Source organism: Oryx dammah, unplaced genomic scaffold, assembly GCF_014754425.2.
Source record: "Oryx dammah isolate SB20612 unplaced genomic scaffold, SCBI_Odam_1.1 HiC_scaffold_15, whole genome shotgun sequence".
NCBI classification, from domain to species: domain Eukaryota; kingdom Metazoa; phylum Chordata; class Mammalia; order Artiodactyla; family Bovidae; genus Oryx; species Oryx dammah.
Genome location: NW_024070199.1, coordinates 8,346,863 through 8,370,058, shown reverse-complemented (window position 1 = coordinate 8,370,058; position 23,196 = coordinate 8,346,863). Strand labels below are relative to the sequence as shown.

Sequence of the window (23,196 nt, the reverse complement as noted above, 5' to 3'; positions counted from 1 at the left end):
ACCTACTTAACTTTATTTTGAGCCAATAAACACCCATCTCTGTGGGACCAGTCCTCCAGAGTCTTTGTCTGCTCCTTGCCTTTGCTGTGTGCTTGCCTTCCTCACGATGTATCATCCATGTGGAATGTACTCTCTCTCCTGTGGCTTACTCACATTTGGCCCTGCCTCTGTTCACTTTCCATCTCTCCCCAGTCATCCCTGATTGCTCCTTTCTCTGAATTTCGACTGAACTGAAGGCCAATACTGAACAGTCGAGTACTTAATTCTTCTCTAATTACTTCCTGTTCAAAATGTTGTCTCGTTGGAAGACCTGTAAGAATCACAAGGACACAGTGCATGCCTTTTATTTCTTTAGAATTTCATTACAGGGCTTAGTCAAGTTCTGGGCATGCACTCATTATTCAAACACCCTGGAAAAGCATGATTAGCTCCGTGATTTGTTTGTGCTGCACTCAGCTTTCTCAGAGCTCCTCACCTCAGTGCTGAAAATAAAGCTCAGTTCCCAGGAGTAAGCGATCCATACCTCCTGTTCTTAACTTTTTGCCAAAAATTCATTCCCTCATGGGTCGAGTTGGAAAAGTCAAATTCTGAAAAAAGTAGACAAATTTGTTGGGAGGGTGATGTGACTTTCTGTATTCCACAGGAAGTTTTTCATAAGAAATCCCCTGAACAAGAGAGTCACAACTGTTGTTACTGATTTATCTATGCATTAATACTTATTTTGGGCTGTACTGGGTCTTTGCTACTGTGCTCAGGCTTTCTCTAGTTGTGGCGAGGGGGACTATTCTGGCTGAGGTGTCGCTTCTCTTGCTATGGAGCATACACTCTGGGCTGCTTGAACTTCGGTGGTTGTGGCCTGAGGGTTCCAGAGCTCAGGCTCAGTAGTTGCAGTCCTCGGGCTTAGCTGCTTCACTGCGAACGGGATCTTCCCATACCAGGCCCTCTGCGTCGGCAGACGGGTCCTCACCCACTGGACCACCAGGGAGGCCCTTGGAGTCTGTATGACTGATACCTCTCCAGGTGCATCGAATGCCAGGCCAGGTGTGGGAACCACAGGTCAGTATTCATATGCCTTCGTGTGTTTGACCCACTGCTTTGTTCCAGAGTGGGTGGGGGTGGGCATGGGGGTGGAGGGCATCATGGGAGCAAAGTCCATGATTTGTAACTCAGAAGAAGCAGCTGTAATTTCATGTGGATCCAACAGACAGGCTTGGTGTAGTTCTTGAAATATCCTGAACACCTGGAGATGAGAAGTCTTCAGCCTCCAGGATCCTTTGGCCTCTGAGTTGCTACTGGGCTTTAGGAGTTGCAGAAGGACCAGCACCCGAGGCCTCAGGCCTGACACAGATCCAGGAGGGTTAAAGCATGGCACACGTGCTGCCACGCCTCACTGCCCTGCTCAGGGCAGACACTGCTGATCAGCCACAGCCCCGTTTCCAGTGGTGCTTAGACAGGCCTCAGAATCCCAGCAATCAGTGCTAGCACAAGGAGCAAAACCTTTTACTCTCCTCGCCGTTCCTACCAGCAGTATCCTAGTGTACCCCTGGGCTCTCCTGGTGGCTCAGCTGGTGAAGAATCCTCCTGCAATGCAGGAGACCTGGGTTTGATCCCTGGGTTGGGAAGATTCCCTGGAGAAGGGAAAGGCTACCCACTCCAGTATCCTGGCCTGGAGAACTCCACGGACTGTATAGTCCATGGGGTAGCGAGGAGTCGGACACGACTGAGCAACTTTCAGTGTACTCCCAAATTTTGTTGAGCAGATTAACTTGCAGTTATTCACAGGGCACAGTTTCAAAATCAGTAGTAAGACACACTCTCTGCTCTCTTTTCCTAGGTGAACCCCATCATGCCCTTGACCTTACACATGCGCACTCGTGTGTGTGTATGTGTGTGTGTTAGTGGCTCTGTCGTGTGTGACTCTTGGAGATCCCATGGACTGCAGCCCACCAGGATCCCCTGTCCATAGGCTTCTCCAGGCAAGAATCCTGGAGTGGGTAGCCATGCCCTTCTCCAGGGGATCTTCCCGACCCAGGGATCAAACCTGAATCTCCTGCATTGCAGGCGGACCCTTTACTGTCTGAGCCTCCAGGGAAGCCCTTGGCCTTACATACCGTCTATGAACTGGTAACTCCCAAATGTATATTCCCACCCAGAATTCTTCTTAAAGAGAATTGGAGGCTGAGAAAGCTTAGAGGGAAGGTCTGAACTCCAGGAGGCAGATACGAGTGTCTCTGCATTCACAGATCCTTGAGAGCAGACTGTTTATTTCTCTGAGGACTGCCGGCTACACTTGACACAGCGTCTTGTATACAGCAGGCACTCAGTAACTGACTGCCAGCTGGGCATGACGCACCTCCCTGTTTCTATGCGGAAGCAGGCTGTCCTTCTTCTCTGCCCCTCTTGCATTTCTGGGGCACAGCCTCTGGTCGTGCTGGCTGCCCCATTCCTTGCCCCTCCCAGGCTGGATGGGGTGTGGTTGTCTGTGACCTTGGTGGCTCCCAATGAACCATGCCTCCTCCTGATGTTCAGACCCTTGTGTTGCCTTTCCCCCTTGGAATCGGATGTGGACCTGTGATGTGCTTTAACCAGTAGCATGTGATGGAAGTCATTCTGTGCTAATCCCACTATGGTGTGAACCTCAGGTCTCTGGTGTAGGATGGTGTGTGTGTGTGTGTGTGTGAGAGAGAGAGAGAGAGAGAGAGAGAGAGAAATAGAAAACCAGAGAGAAAGATGGAGAGACTCAAAAAGACATTTTCCTGGAGCTAAGATGCAGATGACTTTCTTTTGAGTCATGTTTTAAAAAATCTAGTATCTCCCTTCTTTGTTACCACTCTTATCAAGAGTTTAGAAATCTCTATATTTTGAGTTTGGGGAGCTAGAGAATGGGGGTGACTTCCTCTTATGGCCTGCATAAAGGCTGAAGCCGCTGCTTCAGACATCAAACGCCTGTCCAGCCCAGGCCAAGCATCAGACAGAACTGGGGCTCCAGGGGCAAACTTAGAATAGACTCTGCTGTAAGTAACAGAAATGAAAAACCCAAGTGGAAACCATTGGGAAAAGCCGATGACTCAGGTGCATCACTCCAGGGTCCAGCGCAGGGCAGGGAGAGCGTGGGGAGCATGAAAGGACTGGTCTTCGCCGTGGGAACACCAGGCTGTGCGTCAGCTCTGAGCTGGACACGCACAGTGGCTCACGGCTGCGGTTCGCAGGTAACGTGGAGATTCCTTCTGCCCTCGTGGGTCTCCCCCAGTGGCCACCCCCTAGGGCAGCAGCTGAGCCACAGTAACTTTTTTTGTTCTGCCAAAAACTCTTAAGATGAGTGGGTAGAAGCAAGCTGGTGGAGCTTTTACTTGCAGGACTTTTGAAAAGAGACGAGGATGTTGAAGGCAGGAATCAATGTTTCCCAAGGCTGTTTCTTAAAATATATGGTGTCTGGCCTCAGGGGGGCTGACTCACTGGCTGCCCCGGCCGGGCACCCCATCATGGGGCTACTATAATCCCAGGAGACCAGCTCAATCCCCACCGACTGCATCCACAGCAACATCTTTTTCAGCTTATTAGAAAGTTAAGCAAGTGTCAACCCCTCATCTTTTCCACTTAAGGACACATTCCTCTTGGCTGACGCACATCCCTGCCCAAGGGTTTACCCCTGGACTGTGGGAGTATGTCTGTGAGACTGTAAACTGATTTTAATCATAATTTAAGGAGCCTCTTACATCCTAGTTTATTTAACCTTCTCACACGAGTAGCAAGGCTTCTCTGTGGGGAATCACGGAATGACTACTGACTTCACTAGATAAGGAGGGAGCCCTGGAAACAGGAAGCCAAAGAAACATGCTCTCAAAGCCAAACGCATTCCCATGTGTCATCCACAAGTAACTGCAGAAAGCAGTCTGGCCTTGGAGTCAGCAGACTCATGGTCAGCTCGCTGTCCTGCCAGATGCTGTGTGACCTGGGACAGGTTCCTTGACTTCTTGAATCCCTCAGATCTCTCATCTGCTATCCTGCTGGCCACACGGGAATTTTCAGAAGTCTGAATGGGCACCGGGGTGGGGAGGCTTCTTAGAGGACAACGGATGCTTCACTTCTTTCTATGACAGCACTACCGAGATGCCACGCAGCCTGAGCTTGAAATTGTTCTCACAGAGCGTCTAGTGCACTGCGGGTTAGCTCAAATCTACTCTGAGCTGAAAACTTCCTCCTTTAACATTCTGTCAACTGGTTCTTCTCTGGGTGAAGCAAGAGAAGAAATACACAGAAACAAGCCCAGTCCCTCCTCTGTAAGAACACCTTGCAGGTTTCTGGAGGGAGTTCCGCACCCCTGTGACCCGTCAGTCCTTACACCTTCTCCCCGCCAGGCTGAGCCTTTGCTCCTGTTGTGGTTATTGGAGAACAATAACCGTGATACCTGCTGTGGTCATTGTTTTCCAAAGGCACGTTAGGCAATTTACGGTAATTTACGACCCTCAAGGTATCTTGTCTGGAACCGCATGTGGTATTCAGGATGATCTAAATGGGGGAGAGTTAGGCGAGACAGTCACCTCCTTTGTTCTAGATGATTCTCCCCTGCCCACGTGAAGTGCAAGTCGCTCAGTCGTGTCAGACTCTTTGAGACCCCAGGGACTAGATAGTCCATGGAGTTCTCCAGGCCAGAATACTGGAGTGGGAAGCCATTCCCTTCTCCAGCAGATCTTCCCAACCCAGGGATCGAACCCAGGTTCCTGGGTTGCGGGAACCAGCTGAGCCACCAGGGAAGCCCTCTGTCCATGTAGCTGACCCGTGAATGGGCTGTTTCAGTGGTCCCATCTCAACAGCAATACTTCTTCACAATCGCAGCTTCGAACCCGTGACTTTCTGATCATCTCTTCCATTTCCTGCTTATTCCATCCGGTACCCAACTCAGTAATTCTCAGGCCTCACCAGGACCTACTGTCCACGGTCCGTACCACGCTCTCAGCCCTCCTCTCCAGCAGACCCTCATCTCTCCCTGCTCCCCTGGCCTAGGCCTCCTGGGGCATCATTGCAACCATCCCCTTGAGGACACTCTCCAGCCCTTTCCTTCTGTTTCTCTCGCTTGCCTGGCAAAATCTCAAGCCTGATTAAATCCCTCTCTCTGTGTCTTCCTGCCCTGTATTCAGACAGTGGAAACCAGCTAGAGAAAATCGTGGGTAAGTTAAACTCATGACCTAAGTTAAGTTCATGGCCAGTAACCTGAAGGGGGTCTGTGAAGCCACCCAGCAACCATTCTCTAGCTCCGAGTCGGGACATTCCAGGTCCTGCCTCCTATGCCTCAAACCTGCACCCCTCAGTCCCCATCCTCACTCTCAGCCGATGCCCCTGTCATCCAGGAGAGCTCCCACGGACTCCCCCACATCTACCCACCTGCCAGCATCTGTGCCCGGTGCACAGCCTTCCCTCTGTGTGGATGGGCTCTGTGCTCCCATCTCAGACAAAGTGCCCAGGTGGACACTGGACTCTCATCCCCTGGCTTACTGGGCCCGTCCACCCACGTACTCCACACTCTGCTATCAATCTCATATTTTCTATAGAATCATTCCCACCACGTATAACTTCACTATTACTTTCCCGCATCTTCAAAGATGAAACCAGGGACTGCCCTGGTGGTCCAGTGGTTAAGAATCCACCTGCCAATGCAGGGCACGGGGGTTCAGTCCCTGGCCCAGGAGGATCCCACATCTGCAGAGCAACCAAGTCAGTGCGTCACAGGTGCTGAAGCCCAGGTGTCTAGAGCCGGTCCTCAGCAACATGAGAAGCCACCGCAGTCAGAAGTTCACACACCACAACAGGGAGTGGCCCCTGCTCCCGCAATTAGAGAAAGCCCCCACCCAGCAACTAAGACTCAGCACAGCCCCAAATAAAATAAGCAAATAATTAAAAAAATAAAGACAAAAACCACAGCAATAATAAAACACTTTCTTCTTATTTCTGGATAAGGAATCCGGGTAATCAGGCTTTAAAGTCTGGTAATCTGCCCAAGGTCACAGACCTGGAAGTGGTGGGGTGGGTGTGTCCACTCCCAAAGCCCACCCAGACGAGATGTCCTGGGCTGCAGAGGCCAGCCCAGCTCTCTCTCCAGCCAGTCACTGAACTCAGACAACGAAGTCCCTTGTCAAGGATGTGCAGACCAGCTCTGCTCTCCCCGGGCACTCTTGGGGTGGCAAGCAAGGCTGGAGATTTTCAGTGAGAAGGGACCTCTGGATCTGTGGGGACCAGCTGAGCTGCTGAGACTGTCTTGACTGACAGGCCTGTCAGACTCGGTATGGGAGGATGGGGGCTGTTTCTAGAACAGCTGGTGTGCCATCCCAGCAGCATGCCAGTCTCTGTAGGGAGAGCGGGTGGCAATGATGGCAGACAGATGGGGCAGGCTGGGGCGAGGGGCAGGAGCTGCCAGCGTGGTACACCCTTGTGCAGAGATGACACCTCGTAAATCTTGCAGGCCTGCCCGTGTGGCCTGCAGCGGCGGCTCATTAACACCGCCTGGTCCTTGGAGCCGGAAAATGACAGCTAACAAGGCCAGCTGCCTTGCAGGCCATTCCATCAGAAGGACACACTTTTCTCCCCCAACACTAAGAACATCTCTATTTCTGTCAGGAACCCAGAGCAGCTGGCCCAGGGGGGTTTTCCTCCCAGGACATCAGATACTTAACTGCCCCCCGATCACAGGGCCTTCAGGCGTCACCCCTCCTCTCCCTTCTCAGCTCCCCAAGATTATCTGAGAGAGCGAGTCCATTTGGCTTTGAGATTTCCAAGGACACAGGGTCAAGTTGGAATATTTGGACCATCTGGAAAAGCACGCATCTCTGCCAAACCCTGTGTTGACTTAGTCACCCTATCTCTTAACAATCCTCTTCCACAAGGGGCGGGCTGACCCACTTACTTGTCCGTCACAGCCTGCATGAACTCGTCCAGAAGGTCGTCATACTCCTGCCCGCGGACGCGCCGGTGCTTCAGGCCAATGTACAGGGGGTCCCTGAGCAGCTCCTGCAACAGACAGCATCTGTCTCGTGAAGGGTCCCGGGTTGGCAGGAAGGGGGCGGTGAGGAGGGCTGGGGGGCACCTGTCCCCACCAGGGACAAGTGGGGATGATGACATGGAAGGAACAGTCAGCATTTAAAGATGAGCAGAGTAGGGGAAAGGCCTTGGGGGAAGGGTGGTTAGGGAGTCTCGGATGGACAATAGCACACTGCTGAATTAAGAATGGATAACCAACAAAGACCTCCTGTATAGCATATGGGACTCTGCCCAATGCCAGGTAGCAGCCTGGATGGGAGGCGAGCTTAGGGGAGAATGGATATATATATATATGCATGGCTGAGTCTCTTTACTGTTCACCTGAAACTATCACAACATTTTAATCAGCTATATCCCAATACAAAATAAAAAGCTTTTAAAAAATGACAGATTTTGCTAGGTAGGCTGGGCCCTCCAGGCTGAGAGGTCAACACAAAGAAAGACTGGGAGCTGGAGGTAAAAGCAGGAAAAAGCACCTGGTGAAGAAATAGGAAGCAATTTTATGTGTTAAGGTTTTTGGAAATTATGTTTTTGTGTCCTCCTTCCCCAAATATGCTTCCCAGGTGGCGCTAGTGGTAAAGAACCTGCCTGCCAATGCAGGAGACTTAAGAGACAAAGGTTGGATCCCTGGGTCGGGAAGATCCCCTGGAGGAGGGCATGGCAACCCACTCCAGTGTTCTTGCCTGGAGAATCCCCATGGACAGAGAACCCTGGAGGGCTACAGTCCATTGGGTCACAAAGAGTCAGATATAACTGAAGCAACTTAGCACACACACCCCTAAATATGAGCTCCTTGGGGTCACGGTTTTGCGTTATCTTCAAATCTCCATCTGGACTGCTCCTGCAGGATTCAGAGGCAAGCATGTCATGAGTTCTGCCCTCAAAGGGCTCGGCGTCAAGTCTCAGCTCCAGCACTGACTAGCTATGTGACCTCAGGTAAATCATGTGACCTCTGGGAACCTTCTTTCCATCTGTTCAGTTCAGTTCAGTTGCTCAGTCATGTCTGACTCTTTGCGACTCCAAGGACTGCAGCATGCCAGGCCTCCCTGTCCATCAGCAACTCCTGGAGATTGCTCAAACTCATGTCCATTGAGTCAGTGATGCCATCCAACCATCTCATCCTCTGTCGTCTCCTTCTCCTCCTGCCTTCAGTCTTTCCCAGCTTCAGGGTCTTTTTCAGTGAGTCAGTTCTTTGCATTAGGTGGCCAAAGTATTGGAGTTTCAGCTTCAGCATCAGTCCTTCCAAGGAATATTCAGGACTGATTTCCTTTAGGATGGACTGGTTGGATCTCCTTACAGTCCAAGGGACTCTCAAGAGTCTTCTCCAACACCACAGTTCAAAAGCATCAGTTCTTCGGTGCTCAGCTTTCTTTATGGTAGAGCTCTCATATCCATACGTGACTACTGGAAAAACCACAGCTTTGACTAGATGGATCTTTGTCAACAAAGTAAAGTTAGATGGGAATAAGACACCATCTGCCCAGCTTGATGGTGATGAGGAAATGAAATAATACTGATATATGTGAAAAAGCTTTGTGAATCAACATATGCTGTAAAGTAATGTCAGCAGCTTTAACTTCCATAGTGTTTCCTATGTACCCGGTACTTCAGAAGGAGGGCCAGACACAGCGAGGTTAAGAGACTCGACCAGCCCTGGAGCTAGTGAGTGGAGGAATCTGGATTCAAACTCATGGCTGCCAGCTCCAGAGCCCATGATCCTAACCTCTGGGCCAAGCTGCTTATGTGGTTTTTCGGCGCATCAACCAGAACTGACTTATCCTTTTTAAGACACCAGTCTACGTCCATATTGTCTTGATGGCACTGTAGGAGGTGGTAGGGGGAAAGTGTAGGGGACAGAAAAGATCAGGAAATATCTACCTTCCCAACCCCTCACCCCCCAATCCTCAGTCCACATATCTGAGGTGGATTTAACACTTTCTCCAAGGAACCACACGGCTACATCTGAGAAACGTGGGACCTAAAGTTCATTTCTCAGTCTCTTCACTTCCTGGGTTATGCATCCTTGAGACTGTTTAGGACTCTGCTCTAGCAGTTGTGTGTGTGTGTGTGTGTGTGTGTGTGCATGTGTGCGCGTGCACGTGTGGGCAAATGATGCGAATGGGACATATAGCCTGTCACCGGCCACTTTCACAAAATGACCATCTGAAAGCCGCTGAGAGACAGCAAACATCCAGCCAAGGGGACCAAAGAAGGGAATGATGATGTAACAAGATGGACAGCTAGGCGGCCACAGAAATTGGGTTAGGCCTGTGCAGACCCCTGGACGGACATGTATGAGATGATTTACAATGGAAAAAGCGGGGAACAAAACTGTACAGATATCCCAGTGTCATCTGTCTGAAACACATCAACTCAGAAAAGGCATACACAGAATGAAAAAAACGGTTTAACTCTTGGCATTTGCAGGAAACATTCACTTTTTTCAGTTCTTACGGAGATGAAAGGGTCCATGGTAAGTTATACTGCGTCATGTTTCCAAGAGACAGATTGATTTAGTGGCCCATTAGGCAGCCAAGAATGGCTTTCCTGGTGCTGCATATATGGTTTCTGGAGGCAAGTCCAATTTTACAGTGGTATTGAAGAATTTTAGAATTTTCCAAAAGCTTCTCAGTATATCTGCATTTAAGATGAAGGGTTAACCCTAATGAAGTAGTACATAAAAGTGACTAGGAAGCTTTGAAAAAAGTCTTGATATTTTATAGTACTTATTTTATTTATAATAAAACATTTTATATCTGAAATATTTCAAAACTAAGTGCACCAAAAAATTGGGGAGAAAGTTTCTATGTGGAGATGACACGAAACTATAGCTTCTCATACTTGTACGGAACTTTCGAGTAATTCACTTGTTCTGAATCAAAAGTAGCTTGATTCAGGACTTCCTCGGTGGTCCCGTGGCTAAGATTCCGAGCTCTCAGTGTAGGGGGCCCGGGGTCAGTTCCTGGTCAGGGAACTAGATCCTGCATGCCACGGCTAAAGATTCCGCGTGCTGCACAAAGACAGCAAGTAAGACCTGGCACAGCCAATAAATAAATAATATTAAAAAGAAACCATGTGTGGAATATGATGCAAACATTTTTCTAAAAAAGTAGTTTGAGCCTTCTGTCTTACATGCTCTCATACCCATTTTACAGATGAGGAAGGTAGAGTTCAAGGGTTTAAATAAATTACCCAAGCTCACACAGCCAGAAAGTAGCAAAGCTGAAACTGAGCCTTGCTTTGACTGGATCTCCTGATGGTGCCCTTTCCACCCCATCATTTGACATTGCAGGGACCAGGGAATGTGGCTCCTGACCCCTACCCTGGTTCTCTTGAGAGTCCAGGAGTGGCTGGAAGCTCCAGCTGGTGCTGCTGACCTGGCTGGGGAGCAGTGACAGTGGGGTGGTGTCTGGGGAAACGCCGTGTCCACGTCTCCAGTCAGGCTGGTGGTCCTTTGGCAGGAATGAAGATGGCTTCTCATGAACAGCAGAAGGTGGAGCTTCCACACTGTCTCACATGGAACAATTCGCCCTGTGTCCCACCAAGTGACATAAAGTGGGCTCTGGGATCAGACGCACCTGGGTTCGCATTCACGCTCTGTCACCTAATGAGCTCTGAGACTCCAGGGACTCGCCCCTGTTTCGTTTTACCTCTCTGTCCAGTGGCGATAATAATTATTTCTCTATATATTTCACTGAAATATAGTTGACTTACAGTGATCTCCACTGCATAAGTTCTTTGAGGAAAGGGTCCTTATTGACATGTGTCTCCCTAGTGATGTTTACAGTGCTGTGCATGGCAGGCCATTTAAAGCATTTATGATGTGAGTTGCAATTATGACTGGGCTAAGGAGATGCTGAATTAAAAACTACACAGGTCAAAAAAAAAAAAAAGACTATGCAGGTCTTAGAAATCACTTGGATTGGCTTCCTCCAAAGGAGTTTTTGAGGCCCGGAAAGGTTAAGTGAACTGCCTATGTTCACAAAACGAATCTGGTGGAAGCAAGAGGCTGGCAAAGACTAGAGCATGGGGTCTTCCCAGGAGGGACCAGCGTCCTTGGCTCCAAGCCTGCTGCGTTCTCTCTGCTAGGTTGCTGCCAAGTTCCTGCCGGCACTAAGTCAGTCTACAACTGTAATTTCAGGTTGAGGCTTTACTCAAAGCAGAGAAGATGAACCAGGTGAACCAGAACTTTCTCCACTACCATGGGAGTTGAGTGTCCCCTCCATGGGTGTCTCCTGGTTCTGACTTTTTTTTTTTGAAGGGGAAAAAAAGTACTTTATTGAATCACAAAACTGCAGAGTATAGAGGTAGACTGACTTCAGATATAACTGAAGCCAGGTACCAAAATAATCATCGTAATGCTCATTCTTGCTGGTTAATCTCTCTCCAAACCCTAATTTCATAGCTCTTCCTTCTTCATGTTGCATCCGGTTTTTTTTTTATTGTGATAAAGTCACATAATATAAAACATATTATTTTAACCATGCTTACCTGTATAGTTCAGCGGCACTAAGTACCACTTAAGGTACCACAATTGTACATTATTGTAGAATTCTCACTATAATCCATCTCCCAAATTTTTCAGCTTCTCGAGCTGACACTCTGTCCCCATTAAACACTAACTCCCCATTTTCCCTTCTCACCACCCTTGCCCCCGACCACTGGCACCTACCAAATGTACTTCCTGACTCAATGAATTTGACAATTTTGGGTACCTCGTATAAGTGGACTCAAACAGTATTTGCCTGCGCCTAATGTATGTTGGAATGCGGGCTTCCTCGTGGCTCAGCATGAAGAATCTGCCTTCTACTCAAGAGCTGCAGGAGACTGGTGTTCGATCCCTGGGTCGGGAAGATCCCCTTTAGGAGGGTAGGGCAACCCACTCCAGTATTCTTGCCTGGAGAATCCCAGGGACAGAGGAGCCTGGCGGGCTACAGTCCATGGGTTGCAAAGAGTCAGACACGACTAAAGCGACTTAGCACACACAGGTTGGAATGCATTATTAAGGTTAACTTAATATATGCCGGCTCTGACTTTTCAAGGTGAAAAATCTTGGAGACTAAATGTCATGGAAAACAAAATGGCTTGCTCTTCTTCACCTGCTGTGTCATCTTGGTCCGGAAAAATACTTATCTTGCACAGCAACAGGCACACAAAGGCGTTATTCAGAGAACATCTGGGGTTCTGAGGAGGTCATGGGATTGGGTCCAAGGTGTGGACACCAGGACCCTCCAGGTGGCAGCTGTGCCCACCACATACTTCTCTGGAAGCTTGGTCAACCCAAAGGTAAGCGACAACGATCCTAGGCTGGGCCTCCTCACTGGCCACAGGTGCACAGACAGCCAATGCCTGAAGGCGCAGTGGGTGAACCACAGCCAGCGCCTGCAGCGACGGCAATCTTGTCAGGGAGAAGGAATCCTTCACCCTCCGGCTCTGGGGGCCATCCCCTGCTGCCTCGGCAACCAGCAGCCCCCAAGGCACCGACGACCACGCTCTGCCTGTGACCTGTCTCCTCCACCCGCCTCTTCAGTCTTTCCAATGAGACTCTCTCAGAGTCTCCTTGAGAGGAGACATCATCAAAGTCCCACAGAGACTCTCACAGCGTCTCCTTGAGGGGAGACTCCATCAAAGCTCAAGACGTGGGCAGGAGAAAAAGCGAGGGCTGAGAAGCCAAGCCCAGGTTGCCCCATAGAATCCTTGGCACAGAGTGGGACAAGCGCTGGGTTTGTACTTAAATCTGAGGGAAGTCATTTCTGCCCTGGGGCCCCTTTTCCTGTGTGAAACCAGGGAGGGTGAGCCAGAAGCATTGACATCTAATATCTTGTGTGTGTGTGTGTGTGTGTGTGTGTCTTAGTCGCTCAGTTGTGTCCGATTCTTTGTGACCCCATGGACTGTAGCCCATCAGGCTCCTCTGTCCCTGGGATTCTCCAGGCAAGAATATTGGAGTGGGTTGCTATTCCCTTTTCCAGGGGATCTTCCTGATTCAGGGATCAAACCCAGGTCTCCCATATTGCAGGTGGATTCTTTACCTTCTGAACCACCACGGAAGCCTAGGGGTGGGGGGTGGGGGTGGGGGAGGTTTGGGGGGGGTGGGCCACAGCAGGTGCCCTGCTGAATGGGGCGGGGCTCCCTCTCCCTGGCGTTTGGAACATCATGGGATGCCCCTCCCTCATGCGCTCATGCCTCATATATTTATTTTTCCAAACCTCCTTGGTGTCGGCAGGTAAAAGTGACTCAGAATTTCAGGGCTGTAGACACAGATGTTTTCCTTCAACAGGAAACCTGGAGGGGTGTTTTCTTTGACTCTGATTAAAGCTCCTTTTGCCTCAGGAGTTCTTTTTTTAATAGAGACACACACACAGTTGGTCTAGTTGTTCTGGACACAAGCCTTCACCGCAGCATCCTCCCTGAACTGGCACAGAGATGGTAGCTCAAGCAGACGCTCCCTCTCCCATGGCTTGCTCTGGGCAAGAGATGTGCCCCCCAATTTCAAGCAGAAAAATCTTGCAAACTGATTATTTTCAAAAAGACCTCTAAGGTGGGACACCACGTAGTGAATGTGTTTGGAAAGAGAGAGATCACTGTCTTCCATCTCCCCAAGGTGGGCCTCTTTGTGACTTCCTTAAAGATAGTCTGGAGGGAGCTCACCTCTGCTTGCCGGGGGAGGACTGTGAAAATGGCATCGCGAAGCCTTAGTTTGATCCTGACTGTCTGTGGAACCCGGAGTGTGGGAAACACCTCCTTTCCTACTCTTCATCACCCAGTCTATAACACAGATGCTTGACATCTTGGAGCAGTGTGCCATGGTAGACAAGGCAACTCTGGCAGCCAGGGAGAACCTGGGCTCAAATCTCCGTTTCGACACTTAGAGCTGTGGGGCCTGAGGAAAACAGCACGATTCAGTCTCAGTGTCCTCAGCTGTAAAATGGGGAGACCAAGCTTGTTTAACTTCTATGCAGAGTACATCATGAGAAACGCTGGGCTGGGAGAAAAACAAGCTGGAATAAAGATTGCCAGGAGAAATATCAATAACCTCAGATATGCAGATGACACCACCCTTATGGCAGAAAGTGAAGAGGAGCTAAAAAGCCTCTTGATGAAAGTGAAAGAGGAGAGTGAAAAAGTTGGCTTAAAGCTCAACATTTAGAAAACGAAGATCATGGCATCTGGTCCCATCACTTCATGGGAAATAGATGGGGAAACAGTGGAAACAGTGTCAGACTTTATTTTGGGGGGCTCCAAAATCACTGCAGATGGTGACTGCAGCCATGAAATTAAAAGACGCTTACTCCTTGGAAGAAAAGTTATGACCAACCTAGATAGCATATTCAAAAGCAGAGACATTACTTTGCCGACTAAGGTCCATCTAGTCAAGGCTATGGTTTTTCCTGTGGTCATGCATGGATGTGAGAGTTGGACTGTGAAGAAGGCTGAGCGCCAAAGAATTGATGCTTTTGAACTGTGGTGCTGGAGAAGACTCTTGAGAGTCCCTTGGACTGCAAGGAGATCCAACCAGTCCATTCTGAAGGAGATCAACCCTGGGATTTCTTTGGAAGGAATGATGCTAAAGCTAAAGCTCCAGTACTTTGGCCACCTCATGCGAAGAGTTGACTCATTGGAAAAGACTCTGATGATGGGAGGGACTGGGGGCAGGAGGAGAAGGGGACAACCGAGGATGAGATGGCTGGATGGCATCACGGACTCGATGGACGAGTGTCTGAGTGAACTCCGGGAGATGGTGATGGACAGGGAGGCCTGGCGTGCTGTGATTTATGGGGTCGCAAAGAGTAGGACATGACTGAGTTACTGAACTGAACTGAATATCTCATATATAGCTGGCATGAGAATGAAATGAGACCGAATCATACAAGGTCCTGGCGCACTGTGGGTGACGGCTGAGGTCTCCCGGGACTGGGTGAGAACTGCTTTCTCTCCCACAAATGGTGTTGCCTGGTCAGGGTGTGCTCTGTCCTCCAGCTGGGGAACCCTCTGGTCCTTTCTAACAGGAGGGAATAGGCCCAGGGGAAGCTCTCTGCCTTCCACACCCAGGAAGGAGAGGTGATGTGGGGGCCAAAAGCCACAGGGGAGGTGGGGGGGAAGCAGACAATTTGAGTAGCTGTATCCCTTGAGCCATTAAAATGATCCATTAGGGGACAATGCTGAAACTCGGACAGCTAGGCCAGTCCACACACGCCTGGCTCTCATTTATCTCCCGCAGCCTCGTTGAGTGCCTGACACCTACTAAACACTTCATAAACTTAAAAAAAATAAGTAAAGAGAAAGTGCTGACAACATAATTCTCACTGAAGAAATCAGAACAAAATTAGGGGTACGGTGTGATGACAACTTGGCAACAAGCACCCCTACGTACACGCACAGGGACATGTGGGATGGGGCACGGATGCGGCACATCGGGAGAAGGGCCGCTTCCTTCTTCTTTAGAATTCTGAATAACGCATTGAAGTTACTTTAGGAATACAAACTCTAAAAGTCAAGAAGTGCCTTTTCCTCATAAAGCGACTGGAACCTGGGCAGGTGGTGTGGGGAGGAGGACACAGATGGTTAGGCCCCCTCCTGCTGAGGCAGGAGGCAGACGGGCCCCTGGGCTGGACACCTGGGGTTTGTCCAGTGGAGGGAAACTGAAGCTTTGTTCTCACCCAGACACTCCAGGGACAAAGTGAGCAGCAGGAGCTGAGCTCTGCTGAAGTGAAGAGGGAAGGTGACTACTCGGGTGACCATTCCTAAGGTCAGGCAAACTTCCCTGTCTGCACGTGCTCAGGAAGGCTCCTCGGGGGTCACAAAGGGAGGGGGTGCCAGCCATAATAAGCGTGGACATACCCCCACAGGCCTCTGTGGTGGAGTCCATCTTAACAAAAAGCTGTACTCATATCTTGGAAGAGTCCTAGGACAAGTCCCATGTGAAAAAAGAAACAAAATAATTGGCCAGATGTAAACAAAGGCCTTAAGGACCATCCTATGTAAGTGATTTAAGTCCCCTCTCTACTGCGCGCCTCATTCAGGATTCCTACACGCCTCTCCAGGTGCATCTCTGCCTGTCTTCTGACTTACTGTACTCCTCCTTGTTAGAGAGGGCTTCCCCGGTAACCCAGTGGGAAAGAATCCATCTGCAACGCGGGAGCTGCAAGAGACTCGGGGTCAGTCCCTGGGTGGGAAGACCCCCTGGAGGAGGGCATGGCAACCTACTCCAGTATTCTTGCCTGGAGAATCCCATGGACAGAGGAGCCTGGCAGGCACCTCACTAGAGAGGATGCCTATTCCCTTTGTCTCCAGGTGTGTATATCTGCCTTGCTTCTGTCTTAAATATTAATAAACAAACTGTTTCTCTGTGAACTTTGTACCTGTTATGACAGTTTTTGCCTCCTTGAAACATTCTTGCTTTCAGATGAGGGAAAGAACCAGGGAGCTTTGCTTCTAGCCTCTAGCCCCTGGTGGTCTGGGGGTTAGGACTCCTGGTTTTCATCCAGATTACCCAGGGTCAGTTCCTGGGCAGGGAACTAAGATCTCTCTCCAGGACCACTCACTGCTCTGCCTCCAAGATCTCTGCCGTTTCTAGCAGATCTTAGGGAAATTCATCTCTCTGGGCCTGTTTCCTCAGCTGTAAAAAGAGGGTAAGAACTGATGCTCCACCCATAGGGTCACTGTCAGGCTTGACCAGGGTCATCCATGCCAGGGCCACAGTTACTCCTACTTTCCACCACCTTTTCTGGTGGGTTTGTTACAAGCTGTAGTAGTGCAATTGTTCAATCATGTCCATCTCTTTGCCACTCCATGGACTGTAGCCCGTCAGGCTCCTCTGTCCATGGAGTTCTCCAGGCAAGAATACTGGAGTGGGTTGCCATGCCCTCCTTAGGGAATCTTCCCGGCCCAGGGATTGAATCCAGGTCTCCTGCATTGCAGGTGGATTCTTTACCATCTGAGCCACTGGCGAAGACCCTGGTAGTTACAAGTTGAGGCCCACTCTAAACTGTAGCACATCATTGCTGGGTGCTGGACTTTTAACGATAAAGGATGTCAGACACCTGCTAAAGGCAGCCAACACCCTTCCAAGGGATGCAATGGCCTCAGGGATCAACCTCAAGCCATTCCATTTCTCGTCTAGAAACAGCTTTTAGGAGAGAGAGGGGGAAGGGTCTCGATTAAATCCAGCTGGAACACAGCAGGAGGTGATGGGTGGGAATAATAACACAGAGTTTGCTCTCCTCATCCACATTTACACGGCTTCTGCACATGTTCTTTGTGGTCGAGGGACAATTTCAGCAAAACTCAGGCATCTGGTTGGGCAGGGGAAACCACAGCACGGGGCAGACCTCAAAGACTGGTCTTGATGAGCAATGATAAGGCGTGTCCCACTGCCCAGCCAGCCTGCTCCTAGGCTGGTGGGGAGGCATGTGGAGAAGTGCTTTGGATGCGGGAGCGCACTTGGTAACCTGGCCCAGGCTCCAGTTTCACTGGCAGGGCTGGAGTCTGGAGGGGTACAGGGACTCCCCTGGCCGTCAGGGGTGGGGATCAGGACCCGTGTTCCCAGCCCAGCCCTTTGGCTGCCGGCTTGTCCTCCGCCAGCCCCTCCCACCCCCACGGGTTCCCAGCCTGAAGCCACGTCTGTCTGTGTCTCCCTCATTTGACTGCATCTGGGGATGAAACCTGAATAAGCATCATTTCTCACTAGGGGCTACAGTGCATATTCTTGTTTAGAAATGAGGGTGTTATGTGGTGTCCAGAGGGGAAGGAGACCTTGGGAAGAGCCATGACAAGTCTTCCTGAGAAAGATCACACAGGATACCAACAGTATAAGCTTTTCTGACAATGACCATTCTCTTTGCCTCAATATCTCTGCTTGTAGGAGTTTATCCTTGGGAAATCATCAAGGACGGGAAGACTGACCTGCAAAAATGGGGACAAGAGCACAATTATATTTCCAAGAAGACAGGAACAACCTGAGTGTCCAAGAGTGGAGAGTTTCTTACGTGCACTGAGAAACACCAGGCAGCTATGTAAATGACGTTGTGGAAGAATGGCTGGGAGAAAACTCCTGACACACATTACCTTTAAAAAAGCAGGAAACAAAATTGTATATGCAATATAAACTTACTTTGTTTCTTTTCTCGAGAAAATCAGATTTCCGAGTCTCAATAGCAAATCATCAGCTAAATGAGATTTCGTGTAAATCATCACATATTTAATTTGGCTTTTATAAAAGCTAAATTTGGTGGGGGTAAGGCTGGAAAGAAATATTCCAAATTGCAAACAATGATTATTACTGGTTGTGTGACTAATATCGGAGAAGGCAATGGCACCCCACTCCAGGACTCTTGCCTGGAAAATCCCATGGATGGAGGAGCCTGGTAGGCTGCAGTCCTTGCTAAGGGTTGGACACGAGTGACTTCCCTTTCAATTTTCACTTTCATGCATTGGAGAAGGAAATGGCAACCCACTCCAGTGTTCTTGCCTGGAGAATCCCAGGGACGGGGGAGCCTGGTGGGCTGCTGTCTATGGGGTCGCACAGAGTCGGACACGACTGAAGTGACTTAGCAGCAGCAGTGACTAATATTTTATTTTTAATACTTCTCTGGGTTTTTCTCAGATGGACATGCACTGATTTTAAATCTGGAGATAGATGTCATTAAGAAGGAGTTCTTTCATGTTCTCTGACACAATGACACAAAGCTATGAATCCCAGAGAGCATGAAGAACATGACCCACAGTGGTGGTACCTGGAGGAGACAAACTCCTCGCTGGGGTTTGAGCTCCTTAAACTATAAATCTCCCAGAAGCCTGCAGGGGCTCCCAGCCACAGTTTGGGTCAGTTTCTCCCCATGGGTTTACAGGACACTCATGTGCCTGATCCAGGCATTTCAGCCTTTGGCCTCCGTGCTTCGAGTTTTAATTCTTTTACAGAGGTAGTTGTTGTTGTTTATTCATTAAGTAATGACCAACTCTTTGTGACCCCAGGGACTGTAGCCTGCCAGACTCCTCTGTCCATGGGATTTCCCAGCCAAGAATACTGGAATGGGTTACTATTTCCTTCTCCAGGGGATCTTCCCTACCTGGGGACCCAACCTGTGTCTCCTGCACTGGCAGGTGGATTCTTTACCACTGAGCCAGCGGGAAAGTTCTTTACAGAGGTAGTTCGCCTCTAAAATGCTGAAAAAACTGCCCAGCAGCCACTCCCACCTCAGTGGCTTTCTTCGTTAATGGACCAGAGAGAGAGAGAGGCCACTAGGGTAATGGAAACTGCCTGGGGTCACAGAACAAGGCAGCACAGAAAGCCTGTGCAGGGGCACCTTGGCAGGAGGGAGGGGAGCAAGAAGACCCAGAAGAGGCTGGGGGAGGACAGTGGGGCTGGGAGGGCGGAGTGGGCAGCCAGGATGGAGAGAGGTCTTTGAGTCACCACTGTGTAGGCGAAGTGTCCTAGCAAAGAGGACCCCAGAGAGAAACAGCCCCCTTGTAGGGAAAAGCCAATTCTGTGTCCAAGCTGTAACTGTTTCTTTGACTTGCTTTCCTTTGCTTTTGTTATTATTTTTTAAAAATGTAAAAAATAGAATGGCCTGCTTCAGAGAATCCTGCCCTTCTGCCTGACTGCTAAACTAAAGTGCCTTTGTTCAGGACCCTGTCCACCTGTGGACAGCTGGAAGGAAGAAATGAACGCATCCCCTGCCTGAGGCTTGCCATTCTAGGAGATATTTGCAAGATTAATGGCCTTTTTACTTTGCTTCCTCACTTCCCTCATCTCTGAGCTAGCTACAAAAGAACCTGGCATCCAGCGCCTGTAAGATGGTTATTTTGAGACATTAGATCTCTCATCTTCTCAGATGGCTCTCCTTGCCTCAACCCCCCATCTTTTGGGTTTACTGACCTGTTGTGCAGAACAGCCTGATTCTGCATAGACAGATCACTGCACAAAGGTGCTCCCCACCCCAGCCCAGCTGCTACCCCCCAGCTCCCGGCCAGGGCAGCACATTACCTCGTTGTTGGTGCCCACATCCAGCAGCACAGGGAGGCACTGCCGCGGGTTGACGCCTCCGCACGCTGTGTACAGGGCCAGCTTGCCCACGGGGATGCCCATGCCGTAGCAGCCAAGGTCTCCCAGGCCCAGAATGCGTTCCCCGTCAGTCACCACCACCGCCTGGAAGGAAAGGTAGGACATCTGTACCAAGCGCCTGTTTGTGCAGCATGTTGGGCCTGACAATGATGCTTACTGTGGAATGGCAGGGATGTGTGTGCTCAGACGCTCAGTGTCCGACTTTTTGTGACCCATGGACTGTAGCCCTCCAGGCTCCTCTGCGCTTGGGGCAGGGATAGAGTAGGATAATCAAATACTTAGCTTAGAAACCCCATTAGGGAGGGAACTTTAGTGGGCTTTGAGAGACCACAATAAGACTAATGATCACTCAAGAAAACAATGAGAAAATTCTGAAGCACTGTGGGCTTGCTTCACTCACAGAGCAAAAGAAGCCCCTTGGCATCAAAGGCAGATTGGATGCCGAACAATAAAATCAGGACAACTTGCTCAGCAAGTTAAACTATGCAACAGAAGCACGGGACAAGGCCCCAAACAAAACAATGAAGGCGTGAGACCCATATCCCGCCCAGTGAGCTCAGTTAATTAGTAACCCCCAAAACATGCGCTGTGGCCCCGAAGACATGTTCTTTGCACAATGACCCCCAAACAATAAAACAGTAGTAGCAAATAAAGCCTACAACTTGCCCAGTGGTGTCTTCAGGTTAATGACCCTCAAAACATGCTGTGTGCACACAAAAAACAATCATTTATGGAAAGGTGACTTTTCACAATGAAAGACCCTTATTGTACTGAGACCTGAAAATATTTTTCCAAAGTGCTATGACACTGCTAGCTGGACCATATAGGGATAAGAAAACTTCCCTGCCCTACCTGGGGGAGGAACTGATAAGGGAAACATGACGTCTACTCAAGAAAGACAAAGAAGATCTTCTCCCCCTCCCCTCTCTTCCTGTGATTATGAAAATGCAACCCACTGAGTACTCAGGGCAGTGAGAGCCTGCCCAGGAACCTTACAACCTTACAAGGGAACCAACTCTAGTAAACTTTGTGTGCAAAGTTGCTTCAATCGTGTCCAACTCTGCGACCCCCTGCAGCCCGCCAGGCTCCTCTGTCCATGGGAGTTTTTCAGGCAAGAATACTGGAGTGGGTTGCCCTTCTTCAGTGGATCTTCCCCACCCAGGGGTCGAACTCACGTCTCCTGCACTGCAAGCAGGTTATTTACCGCTGAGCCATCCCTGGGTCAGGGCACTTTGCCAAAGACACTATGCTAAAACCTAGGGGAAGGAGCTTCAGTTTGCTTATCTATACGAGCAAGAATGCGTGGACCCTGCCCTTGAAAGGGATAATGGGCAGAAGAGAGATGGAGCGTGTGTATTTATACTGACTCTGGGGTAAAGTATGAGAGCTATGTCGTAGTTCAAGAACAGCAGAGACAGAGAGAAGGGAGAGGCACTTCCTGCAGGGCAACCCTTCTTGGATGAGGGGGAAACACATGCCAGACCTTGGAAAGGTGGAGATTACCCATTTGATGCAAAGGAAATTAAGGTCCAGGGTGGAAGTGCTGGGGGTATAGGATGTGTGTTGGGGGAGGGCAGGTTCAGGTCCCAGGAAAGGAGGCAATGGAAAATCAGGCCGGAGTCAGACTGAGGGGGGCCCTGAATGTCAGGCCAAGGGGAGCCCCTCAGGGTGACAGTGACTTGTTTGTAGGTCACGCCAAGCTGTTCTCCAGCACTGGTTCCCTACATCTCCAAACGAGTGGAGTTTACGGGCCACGCAGCCCTCCCCTGGAACCAGCTTTGGGTCAGGGCATAGGACCAGCTCTGAGATGTGGATGTCCCGGGCACTACAGGGGTCACTGTACTCCACGTGGCACAGTGCTGGGCCCCGTGGGTAAAGAGATGAAGACTCCGTCCTGCCAGGAAGGGTTTTACAGCCAGCACCCACAGGCTCTGTAGAATCTTCTCTCTCTTTCTCCAGGGGTGAGAGCACACAGGGCCTTTTAATAGAAACTGATGTATAGATATTTAAAATACCCCTTCACCTCTGGAAAGGGGGCTCTCGAGATGGCAGCGGACGTGTGATTCTCATGCTGTGTCCTTGAGATTGCTCTCTTGCCTCTAGGGCGAGGGCCCCTCCCCCGACCCTGTCTCATGTCTCACCTGGTTTTTCCCACACCTGGCAGGGAGGCAGGTCTGTGATGGTTATCCCCGATTCACAGCTGAGCAAACTAAGCTCCTGGACCTTCACGTTCTGTACATATTTGCTCAGCATCAGCCCCAAGCCAGGCACTCTCTGGATGTTCCCACAGCAGTTACCTTAGAAACGCTGGGTGACTTACCAAGGGCACCTTGCTTGTGAATACGGCACGTGGGGGTTCCAGTTAGGCTTCGGGTTCCTGGTCTGGGCCCCCTCTACTCCCCGCATCCCAATCCCCGCACCATTCAGCTGAGAAAAGCACCGGTGCTCTTGGCAAAGTCCCGCCCCACCTCCCATCCGACCTCTCCGCAGGCTTCCTCTGACCCCCTCCTGGCCGCTCTCCCCGAGTCCTGTCTTCACACTGTCCCTGGGGGCCCAAACTTTGCACATTTCCCTACCATCTCTCCTAGCTAAAACCCCCTTATTCTGATTCCCAATCTCTCACACTTTCTCTCTGCTGAGGCGCAGAGAGAGACATGGAGTTCAACAGAGGAAACCAGCTACGACTCCAGGGTGCTCTCCTTACAGCTCTGGGGCTTCTCAAGATGGTGGTGGGGGACTTCCCTGGTGGTCCGTGGTTGAGACTCCGCATTCCCAAGGCAGGGGGCATGGGTTCGATCCCTGGTCGGGGAACTAAGACCCCGCAGAACACACAACATGGCTAAAAAACAAAAGATGGTAGCAGAGGCCTGACAGGGTCCCTCCCAATGTGGAGACTGCGGGCATCTGACTGCATGCCTGACCCCTCCGCGGGGATCTCTCACCTCCATCTGCCATCCACTCTCAATCCTGTTGTGCTAACAGTTGCGTTGCTTATTAATTTTCCTTTTTAAAAAAACTGGAGTATAATTTCTTTACAATGTTGTGTTAGCTTCTGCTGTACAACAGAGTGAGCCAGCTTCTGCTGTACAACAGAGTGAGCCAGC

At 50.1% G+C, this 23,196-nt stretch overlaps 1 protein-coding gene and 1 non-coding gene across 5 annotated transcripts in view; both read right to left on the bottom strand.

Moving 5' to 3' along the window:
- Positions 1–23,196, bottom strand: part of ME3 (malic enzyme 3) — a 221,800-nt gene that overhangs the window by 46,838 nt on the left and 151,766 nt on the right. For all 4 annotated transcript variants that reach the window (XM_040255504.1, XM_040255501.1, XM_040255503.1 and 1 more), the window contains 2 exons: positions 20,015–20,176; positions 6,899–7,002 (listed from right to left, as the gene is read on the bottom strand). In XM_040255504.1, the coding sequence (XP_040111438.1) occupies positions 6,899–7,002; positions 20,015–20,176 (266 nt within the window). The remainder of the gene's footprint in view (positions 1–6,898; positions 7,003–20,014; positions 20,177–23,196) is intronic.
- Positions 18,160–18,229, bottom strand: LOC120874914. Its single transcript, XR_005723754.1, has one exon. It is a non-coding gene; the product is annotated as a small nucleolar RNA SNORD30 (small nucleolar RNA).